The sequence below is a fragment of the Rousettus aegyptiacus genome, unplaced genomic scaffold, assembly GCF_014176215.1.
Source record: "Rousettus aegyptiacus isolate mRouAeg1 unplaced genomic scaffold, mRouAeg1.p scaffold_m13_p_11, whole genome shotgun sequence".
NCBI classification, from domain to species: domain Eukaryota; kingdom Metazoa; phylum Chordata; class Mammalia; order Chiroptera; family Pteropodidae; genus Rousettus; species Rousettus aegyptiacus.
In genome coordinates, this window is record NW_023416286.1 from 70,833,172 (window position 1) to 70,845,742 (window position 12,571).

General features: G+C 36.6%; 1 protein-coding gene across 1 annotated transcript in view; it reads right to left on the minus strand.

The window, feature by feature from the left end:
• The window catches only part of NDFIP2 (Nedd4 family interacting protein 2), a 61,397-nt gene extending 49,221 nt beyond the window's left edge, over positions 1–12,176 (minus strand). The window contains exon 1 of the mRNA XM_016160994.2: positions 11,844–12,176. Coding sequence (XP_016016480.1) covers positions 11,844–12,161 — 318 coding nt within the window. The 5' untranslated portion in view covers positions 12,162–12,176. The remainder of the gene's footprint in view (positions 1–11,843) is intronic.
• Positions 12,177–12,571: the final 395 nt, after the last annotated feature.

Here is a 12,571-nt window from a genome sequence, read left to right on the forward strand (position 1 = left end):
ATGATTTTTTTAAAAAATATGAACTTGATGACAACAAATTAAATAGCCCCTTCCCCCCCCCCCCACCGAGGCATTTTTTCTTGGAAACCTACTGGGAAATATGTTCAACTAAAATAAGAGAGTAAATCAAAAGAGGCTCCACATAACAAAGTTATAAAGGAAAAAGTCTCAGTATGACAACTGTGCAACAGTACAAATAGAAACAGGAGGATGGAGGGTTCTAGGAAGAATGTCTTCAAAGAAGTAAATAAAGGCACTAATTATCTGAAGCATTTGACCACGCAAAAAAATATATATATATATAGCTGAAGAGCAAATTTTGAAAAAATCACCAGAGGATATGCAAAGAATGAACAACAGATTCATAGAAAAATAAAGATTAAAAATTAGAAAACTCCCTGAAAAATTTAAAGTTACAGAAAATACACTATCTGACACAGTAAACAATATTTATAGTAATAAATGTAAATATTAATTTCTGATTTAACTAAAAATTAGGAGTTTTCCATGCATTTATTCCTCACAATAATTCTATGAGGTAAATACCTGTATGATCCTTATTTATAGATGAGGAAGCTTTGGCAAAGAGAGGTTAAGTAATAGGCTCAAGGTTATACTGCTTAAAAGTGAGGAGCCAAGATTTGAACCCAAGATGTGAGACTACGAAGATCATAATTTAAGGGAAAGCAGGCCATGTAAGAAAGTAAAATTAATAAATTAACAAGTAACTGAATATACATATCTGTTAAAAATAGAGTCAAAAGAGTTAAAAAGTTAAAGATTAATTTCTTTTAAGGAGAAAGGCTTGGAGGAAAACGGATGGAAAAGGAGACTACTATTTCTCCTTATTTGTCTTTCGGTACTCTTTTTAACTTCTGAAACTGCATACTTGCATTATTTTGATTTAAAAAAAATACATGCTAGTCAAAGAAAACTTGTCACAAGCTGAATTCAGCACAATGAACTGAGTTGTGGAGCTCTTTCATTTATTAGCTAGGTAATTAACTATGCCATACCTATTCCAAGTTTTCCATGTCTTGCATCACAATGAATAAAAGAAAGTTAACTATAATGAAAGTTCTTTTTCCCAGGATCTTTGATATATTTTAACTCAGCTGATACATTTAGAATAACAAAATAAAATTTGTCCTCCCAGCTTTGCTGGGTAACTGATCAGATTCTCCCTCAGACAATCTGCAACAAAATGAGAAGGTTGAAGAAAATGATCACTGACTACTTTCACAATACGCAAACAGTTTATTTTCCTTCTTTCCATAGGTAGACCAAATAACCTAACCCAACTATTTTGCAAGTGCAAGCCATCAATCAGATGAGACATTATAAAAATACCGGAATTCACCTAAACAGATTCCCTGGCACTACTCTATAAGTGAAGTACATACCCTAATTATGGAAATCAAAAATATCAATATTGTATAGGCTAGGCAACACACTGTTACTTTTACATAAGAGAACTCTGGAAAACTGTTCACTTTATAAATATATACCAGTAACCTCATGCATACTCTTGAAATCAATTCAGAAAGACATTCACTTAATTTCTTCAATAAGTACTATTTACCGCATATGTGTAATGGGCCCACAAAACTATGTTATAAACATATCTATGCCCTACTTCCCATTGAATTTACAAAGTAACATACCATAGAATAAGGACTATGATAAGAATAAGTGCACACTGTTAAAAGAGCACACAGAACTTGTTAGTAAAGGGTGGGAAATTGGAGGTGGGGAGGTAGAGGGGTGAGGAAAGAATATCTAAATAGATTTAAATAAACAGGAATTAGGCCTAGAGGAAGGAGGGAGAAAAGAGAAAAGGAGAATAATATGTTCAAAAGTCGGAAGGCAAGAGAGACCACAGACGGTTTGGAGTGATGGTTGGAGAGGGGTAGAACAAGATAACAAGGTCTCAAGTGTTATTCAAGACCCTTCCCCTTTGGGGAAAAATCTCACAAAACATCATGATGATATGGGCAAAAGCTCTACTCAAGTGAGAACAAATGTTTTGTGAAAACTGTCACTATTGGATTTCTTCAGTCCGATATCCAAAAGGCTACAAGTCCTAAGAGCCTCAAAATTAGTGAAGAGGTAAAACCATGCAGTTTATTTCCTTATTCTCAAAGCCTCTGCCAAACAGCATGATTGCTTTACATAATGTAACAGGTAATTCTGGAGAAACATCATAGACAAACTAAACCACAGCACATTCCTAAACTTAAAATGTTAAATTGTTCATGCTCAAACAAATCTTAAAAGCAAGCAAGTCAAAACCCTGAAATAATCTGATAATAAATCTTAGATGACTGCAGCATTTCCCAACTTGCATTTGGCATGTCTTTAACAAGAAATTTACCCACACCTTAATTCCAGCTAAGTGATCAAACTTTTGAAGAAACCATAACAACATGACATGAAAACACAGACGCAGGCTGTTTTACAATCACGTGATAGGTAGGCTAGCCTTAATTACAACAATCTTGTCAGTAAATTCACATTTATTAAATGTCAGAAGAATGCATTCTGTATTTAAACTAAGGCCTACATACATAGAATATGCATAAAATTCTAAAATAACACTACTAATACAGAGACAGAATGTAGGTCTAATATTAAAGAAAAATAACCATAAAATAGTCACTAAGTAATCAATATAAAACAGATGAGGAAAATCAAAGCAGTATCCACAACTCCAGTTAAAGAAAGTACTAAATAAGCAGGGCCACTGCATATGACTTCATAGCTTATTTACTGAGCTGTAGGGGGTGCCAATCATATGTATGGGGGCAGGGGGACTGGAAAGAGCAGGAAGGGAAGGAGAGAAGAGGGAGGGAGGGAGAGAGGGAGGAAAAAAAAGACACTAAGCAATATATGTTAAGCTGTAAGGCAATAAAAACAATAAAACTTTAGAGAGCCAAAGTCTCAGCAGCAATGAATATAAAAACAGAAATTGAAAAAAAATAACATAGGCAAAGTTTTGAGTCTACAAAATTGGTCTTGAACATTTTTATCAAATATTATCAAAGTGCCTACCTTATGCCAGGTACTGAAAGAGACAGCAGAAAAAAAAATGCCTGTCCTCATGAAGCTTACACTTAGGGAAAAGGTGGGGGAGGAAGGAATTAAATAAGAAAAATATTTAGAATTTCAGTTGGTGACAAGTATTATGGGAGAAAACATTAAAATAGGAGGAAAAAATTAAAATAGGGAATGGTATTGTGATGAGGGTATAGTGATTTAAATAAGGTGATCAAGAATGGCTCAGTGTGGTGAGCAATCCAACAGAATGAATTTTCTATCAGGCATGAGAAATTTGTCTTTGCCATTCTTACAGAAAATTTTATACTCTATTCCACTATTCATTCATCTCTACCTCAATTCTAGTGTCAGACTAGGTGTCTGCTAATTACTAGATACAAGTAAGTTATGCAAAAAAACTTTATCATATTCCTAAGGGTTTATTTCAAGACTAGGTGAAATAAAAAATTAATTTGCCAGATAGTCCTAAGGGTTTATTTCAAGACTAGGTGAAATAAAAAATTAATTTGCCAGAAGTATCCTACAACAGACCCAAGCTTCAGGCCTGTATGAGGCACATTCCTATCATCTACCTCAGGAGTGGGTACAGCCAGCAGGCCAAATCCAGCTCACCGTTTCTAGAAATAAAGTTTTATGGGAACATGGCCACATTAATTTGTTTACATATTTAGTATGAATACTTTTTCACTACAACAGTAGATGTGAGTAGTTGTGACAGACCACATGGCTTGGAAAGCCTAAAATATTTACTGTCTGACCATTTACAGAAAAAGTTTGCTGACCCCTGCTCTAAATCATTACCACCACCACCACCACCCCTACAATGAGACTACTTTCAGGGGCATCTTTATGAGCACATAACATGTATAGTCACATGGAAACTTGCTTCAGGTGGGCCCCAAACTTTTTCAAAGCTCTGTGGTCACCATCTTGAAATTCTTAATAATTTTATCTTTGAATCTGAGTTTTATAAGAGAACTCCAATGGGACAAAAAAAGCATGTGCCAGCTTAGAATCTCAGCTCACAAGCAGTCTGTCTACCCAGGAAGGATTTTCAGTCAGCTGAACCCCTTGGCTCACCTTAATCTCCTCATCCTGTAGCCAAGGGTATGGCAAGGCAGTGGCCATCCACATTCCAGTGTGGCATCACAATGACACATTTGCACGTAAACCAGCAGAGTCTCTTGCCTATCACCAATTCAGGTATTGAGCAAGTACTAACGTGGAGACTACAATCCTTGGGGGGCTGTCAGTCTGCTGTGAATTGTAGGAAAACAAGAATAACTTACCTGTCCCAGGACAGAACCCTGCATTTGCATTTAGTACTGAGACTTACAAATTATGTACCTGGACTTGATTCCTTTCTTGAAACAAAAATTAAAAGCTAAAGAAAGCTATAAATGAGAGTTCCATTCTATCAAATTCAGCATAAAATGTATTTGTTTTGTCCCATTCCACCCTGAGCCATTCCTTTTCGCCTTGTTCTAGCCACACAGTTTTCTTCGCATTTCTTAAACCAATGGACTCATTTCCACTACAGGTCATTATCATACCTGAAATATTCATCAACTATAACATTTCAATCAAGTCTCAGTCTCAGAGAATGAATGGAATTCCCAGATAATCCTGATTCCAATTAACTGAGGCGGTCAAACTGACTGATGTGTCATATCATCTCTAAAGATGGCCACCATGAACTCCTTTCTTCCATATGTACATGCCTCTCCCTCACTGAGAGATGAAGTTTATTTCCTTTCCCTTTAAATCTGGGTTGGACTTATGCCTACTTTAACCAATAGAATGCAGTAGAAATGACATTCTGGACTTCGAAGCCCGTATCTTAAGAAGAACAGCAGCTTCCACTTCCTGCTACAATATGAGAAGCCAAAGTCACATTGAGAGGACACATGAAGAGGGCACACAGGGAAGTAAAATGATCCCGTCAACAGCCCCAGCTGAGCTCCCAGTCTATAGTGAGCATCAACTGCTAGCCAAGTGAGTGACCCGTCTTGGGCGTTCCAACCCAATGAGCCCTCCAAATAGCTATAGCCCCAGCTAACATCACATGGAGCGGAACTGCTCTGCTGATCAAAGCCAACAGGAGGGAATCTTGAAACATAATAAAATGCTTGTATTTGGAGCAGTTTGTTACAAAGCAATGTAAAACTGAAACACCAAGATTTGAGTATCAGATCCATCACAGCTGAGCCTATTATTTAACCTCGTGATGTCTCATTTTTCTCATTTGCAAAATGATGATCATGACATTATCTATTTCACAGAAGTGTCCTAAGGATTAAATGTGCTCACGTGTAAAGTGCTTAGCAGAGTTCTCAGCTTATTCCTGACATAATGCAAAGTCATTATTGCTCTATTGCTACAATGTATGATAGGATGTATTGTTAATATTGATAGGATGTATTATTAATTCCATCAACCTGCTTCATCTTCTTTAAACCACCTATTACTACCTAAAGTTATGCTTATTTATCTGCCTCCTCTTCGCAAAAGTATGAGCCACAAGACAAGAATTAACTGTCTTGTTCACGAGCACTAAAACAGAATTTGGCAGACTAAAGATACTTTCATAAATTATTATATATTGAATAAATGAATAAATGAATCCTAGGTCTTGACATCTAAATAGAGCTCCCACACATTATTTTCAGCATACATCTGACAAGAGGCACTCAAAACATAAACACATAAACTCTATAATGTGGTATTGTCATGACATAATGCCAATGCATTTACTTGTTACTCCACAAATATTACACCATTACTAGATTATGTACTGCTCAAATATGCCTAAACTATGAGTAGCATTTGATTCAACATTATTCAGGTGTGCTAAAGTAGTTTACTTATTTATACATTTTTTTTTTAAAAAAATGAGCTGCACCCAAATCACATCAATGACACACTTATAGTAAATATCAGTAGATGCATAGAAATACCAGAGAAACTTTTAATCTGCTGTCCATTCAAAAACAAATTACCTTGGCAACACAAATTAACATACTAGTCTTCAAACTGTGGAAATTAGTATAAAATATACCTGAATATGAATTTCCTCAATTATAATTTTTTAAAAGTTTAAAACCTATTTTAAAAAAGAAATAAAGATCAAACATTCACAGAACCCTCAAACATCTCTGAGGAAAAGCACCAGTTTAGAAGGTATAAACACACACAAAAACATAATTCAGTATGACAAGTTCTCCAATACTGTGAGTTTCACCTTTTCCTCTGCCTAGATGATGACAGATACAAGAAACTCGCCCTGCCTCCCTCTTCCAATTATAGTTTTGTAGGACTTTTTACCTTTAAGAACAAGATTTTATGAGGCAAACAAACCAGAAGGGTGTGTGGTACAGAACTTCAGATGAGAAATAAACATATGTGAAGAGAGAATACATTACGGTTGAAGAACTAATAATAAGTAGGTTCTGCTAGACTCCAGAAGTTAGTGCATAAAAATTAAGAGGTGGGATTGCTAAAATATAAGGAAAAACTAATACAAAGAACTTGTATATATAAAAGAAATTCATAGTTCAAAAATCCAATAAGCCTACCCAAATAGCTAAAATTAAAAAGAAAGACACCACCAAAATTTTGGAAAGGTGGTGGAGCAACCAAAACATTCATACATTGTTCGTAGTGAAAAATGGTACAACTACTTTTGGGAAAAGTCTGGTGGTTTCTTACAAAACTAAACACACACCTAACCTAATGCCCAGTAATTCCACCCAAGAGAAATGAAAACATATGTCTACAAAAATACTGTTTGAAAATATTCTTAACAGTTTTATCCATAATAGCCAAAAACTAGAAAGAACCCTATGTCCAACAGAACAATGACTAAACAGAGGTATAGTGATACGATTTACATAATTCATACAAAATACTATTCAGCAATAAAAAGGGGTGACCTACTACTGATATACACGATAACCTGACTCAATCTCCAAAACTTGACTCAGAGTGAAAGCAGCTTTGCAGACTATATGCTGTATGATTTCAGAATAGGCAAAACTAATTTAAGGTGAAAAGAATAAGAATAACTATTACATGGGGAGTAAGAATTGAAAGGGAAGGGTCATGAGGGAACTTTCTAGGATGATAGAAATGTTCTATATCAGGGGTCAGTAAACTTTTTCTGTAAAGGGCAAATATTCTAGGCTTTGCAGACTGTCTCAAATTCTCAATTTTACCACTGTAAATGAATGAGTACGGCTGTGTTACAATAAAACTTTGTTTACAAAACCAAGACTTGGAAGTTAGTTTGCTGATTCCGCTTGATATTTTGAAAGTCATTTGGGTTAAACAGGTGATTTGTCAAAACCCATCCAATAAGATTTGTTCACTTCAGTTTTTGTCAATTTTTACCCTAAAGAAAAAGAATCATAAAGAAATATTAAACTCTAAGCTAATGGTAAGCAAGCAGTTTGCAATGAGGTACATTTATATCTGTGACTTACTTTGAAAGCACCAAAAAAGGGATTGACAGGTGTACAGTAATACAAATATAACAAACTGTTGGTAACTGTAGACCCTACTTGGTTTATGGAGGCTAACTGTACAATTCTTTCAACTTTATATAGTCAAAAAGTTTAATGTTAAATATGGGGACAGAGCGAATTTAATAAGATGTCACTGAAGATTTCTGAACAACAATAACAAAAAAATGAATAATCTAACTTACATTCTATAAATATGACTCATGTAATGCAAATGATACCCTGAAGGTCAGATGAAGGAAGGAAGTAGTAACCAGGCTACTACAATAAGCCATGCCATAGAAAGCATCAATATTTAAGGAGTTAAGTACAAATTAAGTTCATGAAGAGAGGAAAAATCAGAGTAGAAAGTTTCTTCTTAACAAGGAAGAAGTTTCAAGGAGGAAATTCAAAGTGCCAATGTGACAAAAATGAAGCAAGATAAAGAGCTGAAAAGTATCTTAGATTAGATTAAGCAATAGACAACCCTGATGATGTAAAAGAGGCGTGGTAAGAATATAAATCAGATAAAGAATATTGGTAAGTTAAAAAGAAACAAACAAGTGAAGATCAAAGGAACTGAATTGGGCCAAGAAAAGAAGAGCAACTGAGAGCAACTGAGTGGATTCACATAATAAGTCACATAGGCAACAAAGGTAGTCAAGATTACCACCACAGCATGTCACTGCCTTCCCAGGGAGAGGTGAACTAGCTTGTTTGTTGTTTTACAATGTTTGCTGCTTGCTAAAAAAGTGCTTGCGCCCTTGTTCTTGAGTTCCTCAGCTGTGACCCGCTAGTGCATCCATGCAGACCCATCACCCTCATGGGACCTGGGCAGGCGCAAGGAAATCCTGTACAAATATGCTAATATTCACGCAGCTTGCCGTGATAATGCCATTTGTTGCTGACCTGGGAGTCTCCTGTTTTCTGCCAGCAACCATGAAATATTAACAGATTAACTTATTAGCTTCTAAATATGGTAAAATAAAATTTAAAGATTTCACAATTCTTGACATGAACGACAAAGAACTAGCTGACATTAAGGTTGCTAAATAAAACAAGACACAAAGGTGGTCACCAATAATAACTGAAATACATAAAATATTTTATAGTTTATTTTATATTATTCATAACAATACTTATTTTTCATGTACCAGCCTCTATGCTCTTATATGCATTTATAAATTCTCTAATAATCCTAATGAAGTGAGTACTAATATGAGGAAATTGAGGCTTCAAAGTTCTAAGTAACTAAACCAAGGGCTCACAAATTGTAAACAACACAACCTAAATAAAAGCCCAGATGACTTTGTAACATGTTTTTTTTTTCCGATCATCAATAGTCAACCTTCTTATTAGCTGATTTATCAAGGGCAACTCTCATTCTCCGGATACAGAGCTAAGTGTATAGATCTTCACAGTTATGTTCATTATGTTCACAGAAAATGAACATTTTGGAAATATTAATATAACCTTAAATTTTTCTTTAAAAATCTGTGGCCAAGATTTAAGAGTCTGGTTAAACAAATCCAAACCAACGACTTCAAGAAGAATTTCTCATGGTTTTAATATGTAAATTATGCTTTAATATGCTAATATGTTCTAAATCTTCTAAGACTCTTATCACTCAGGAATACAGTTTGAGAAACCTACTGCTGCAACAGAGTGCCGATTTAACAGTGCCAATTTAACTGAACACCTTTGAAATCTTAGAGTAGCTTGGTACAGGTACATAATTCTTTAAAATAGAAAACATCAAAGTTAGAATGTGGCTTAACAGCTTCAAGTCAAGTCAACTACTTCATAGTTTGGCAACACTGCTCATTTCCTACAAAACAAAACAATTTCTCATAACACAATGAAACTACACATAATACCTGGCTTTTTCTGAAATTAGATGGGTAACGGTCAAGGCTTTTTGTAGCTCTAACCAATTATCCACTGCTTTACTTAACAAAATTTGTACTCTTTTTAAGTGGGAAGGAAAGAAGACACCACAGAAAAAGCAGTTTCCACATAAAACTTGTGCACTTGCTAAAGGTAGTAAGTCATTCTGATTGTCCTGGTAATCACTGCTAACTTTCCAATATGGAAAGCTAAATTTTAACTCTACCAGCAAGTGATAAATTAACATTGCATACTATTTCACCCCTAAGCATGCTTGCCTGTCTCCTACTTTAGTCATCACTTAACACTCAACAACTGAAATTGTTTACTGCTCATGTTTATTAAACCTTCCAGAGTTTTCAAAACACCTGAGCTAAAGGCAGCCACACAACACAGTTGTGTTGAGCCACAACTGCAGACTGGTCCCTGGCTAAATAGTCTACTAGAGAGCAATTCAGCAGCTTCTCTGACATACACCTTGATCAGGCCATTTTCAACAAAACCAGGAGTCATACTAGACAGATGAAATTACTGTATAGTTAAACAGGAATTAAATTCCAAATTTAAACTGTGCTAAGATTCTTAAACACTTTGCCTTACAAGAAAAAATTTATGTCCCAACTACTTCAATCATGAGTAGTATGATTTAGAAGGACTGATTTTTGCCCTTTGCTCTGAAAGAATGCCTCCACCCATTCAAAGTCTGTGCAAGACTCATCTCCAGTTTGGAAAAAAAAAAAAAAAAAAAGAGCATTAAAATATAATATTGTCTACTTATTTTGAAATGAGTTGTAAAGGAAAAAATACCTTAAAACTGGGAGAGCAAATGTCAATATCTTGGCATTAGGCATTTTTAAAAATAAGTCAAGTCTTAACTACTCATAACTACTGAAAGCAAATGTGACAATATAATAAATTATTTTAAGGCACAGCTACATCACTTAAAAACGTTTAGTGACTTGTATATGAGAACATGGTTGATTCTGATATAACTCCCAAAGAGAAAAAATTCAAATCAGCTAATGTCATTAAGGGAAACAAATAAGAAAAAGAAAAATACATTACGAAGAGAAACAAGTATTCAATATATACCTACTGTATTTTCTTTTTGTTAATATCTACAAAAAAGTAAAAATGCTTTTACAAAAAAATAAAACCAACAAAACTGTATACACTGACAACTTGAAAAATGCCCTACATGCTATCAGTAATATCTTCCAAATTGTCCAGAAAATACTGATAACTTTGCACATAATTCAGAATATGGATCATTTGGAGGAATTACAGGAAGTAAAGCAGATGAAATGTATTTCATCTTCTGTAGCCTTCATTATTTGTCAAAACACACTTAATAGAAATTCTTAACTCACAACTGTTTCACATGTGTAAACAGGTTTAAAAGGCGAAATCCCCTAACATACACATTTGTAAAATGTCACAAACAGTACTATTAATTGCACCATCAGTGCTACATATTAATGTTTTTCTCCTCTCAGTGAAGAGATTTAACTAAACTACAGTCTCAAACTTTATAGAACAACATGTTACCTAGATGCAACAAAATAGTCAACTATTGCTGAGTCCATTTTATTAATAGTATTACAATAGGAATTTCCAATTAGAAAAATTAGACACTGAAAATAGAGAAACACTTTTCACTCATTTCAATATACAAAGGTTTATACAGTTAAGCTGGAAAATCTTGTACTTAAGGGAAAATAATTTTCCCAACAATATTAGCATTTTTCTAGTAAAATTTCCTGTTTCTCCTCGCCCCCTCCCCCCAAAAAATGAGATAGAAAAAATACACTCACTTTTAATACTAACAAAATGGAAAACGACAAAAATGACAAGGTTAACTAGAGCTGACAGACGAAATCAGCATCACTACTCTCTACAGTTGCACAATTTTTAAACCTACATTTGTTTTTTGCCAAATCCACATCCTACCTTACGTAAAGCTTACATCTCCTTTACCCCACCCACTCCGTTTATGACGGTGATCACCTTCGCAGAAGGTACGTTAAACTCAGTACCATTTTCAGCAAACAATCCACTAGAATATCTCAGAAGTCACTTGGTCAGGGAATAAGGAAATGACCCAGAAAGTGAGAAATAAAACAGATATAAGTTTTAATTGGGAGGGGAGGTTACAGCAGGGTGTAGGATGGGGGTGAGGGTTGGGGAGCTAGGAGGAGACGGGTGGAAACGGAAGGGTCTCAAAGGAGTCAGAAGCAGGCTCCACAGGAGGCGTGAAGGAAGCAGGTCCGGCCAGAAGAAACAAAAAAAAAAGAAGGCCAGCACGTCACCTCCGGGAATAATCCGAGGCAAGAGACTCGGAGACACGGAGGGAGACAGTCCTGGGGTTCCCAGGGACCGGAGCGGGGGCCTGGAACTTACCACCTGGTAGCGGCCAGTCCCGGGCTGGTGATGATCCATCCTACCCGGCTCGGGACCCGGCTTCCCAGCGGGCGAGTCTCCTAGGTGCTCAGCCCCCTCGGCCACCCCAGTCGACGACGTCGTAGCCGTAGGGCTCCTTCCGCCACTGTTTGTGCCGCCGCAGTCACCAGGACAGGCCGCTTCACTTCCTGTCGCTCCCGCAGCAGCCGCGGAGACCTCCGCCTCTGCCGCGACGCGGTGATGCTCCGGCGCGCCGCGCGCGCTACGGGGCATGCTCGGGCTGGTCGCGCATGCGCGCTGGGGCCTCCGGCGTCCCATCCGCGACGCGAGTTGCGAGGGTTGGCTGAGTGGGAGGAGATGGAAAAGTAAGACTAGACGGAGGAGCTGTCTAGCTTGTCACCCTGTCGGGAGTGGGCGGTGGCAAAAGGAACGGAGAAAAAAACCGTCCTTGATTGGTCTTTTTTATTGGATGGTTTTCACCCAGGCACTGGGGAGTGAGGGATCACACCACGGCAGAAACAGATATAGAGGAGGGAGCAAACGCATTCGTAGAATACCTGAGGACAGGTCATTTACCGACACTTCCCTTATTACTCACCCAACCTAGGACAATGCAGGGAGATCCATCTCTAGAGCATTTCTAAAATGCTCAAAGTCATTAGCGAGGTAAGATATATCTTTTTAAATATTTTTTGTTTCCCTCTTGGTAGTAAAAGACTTAATCCCAA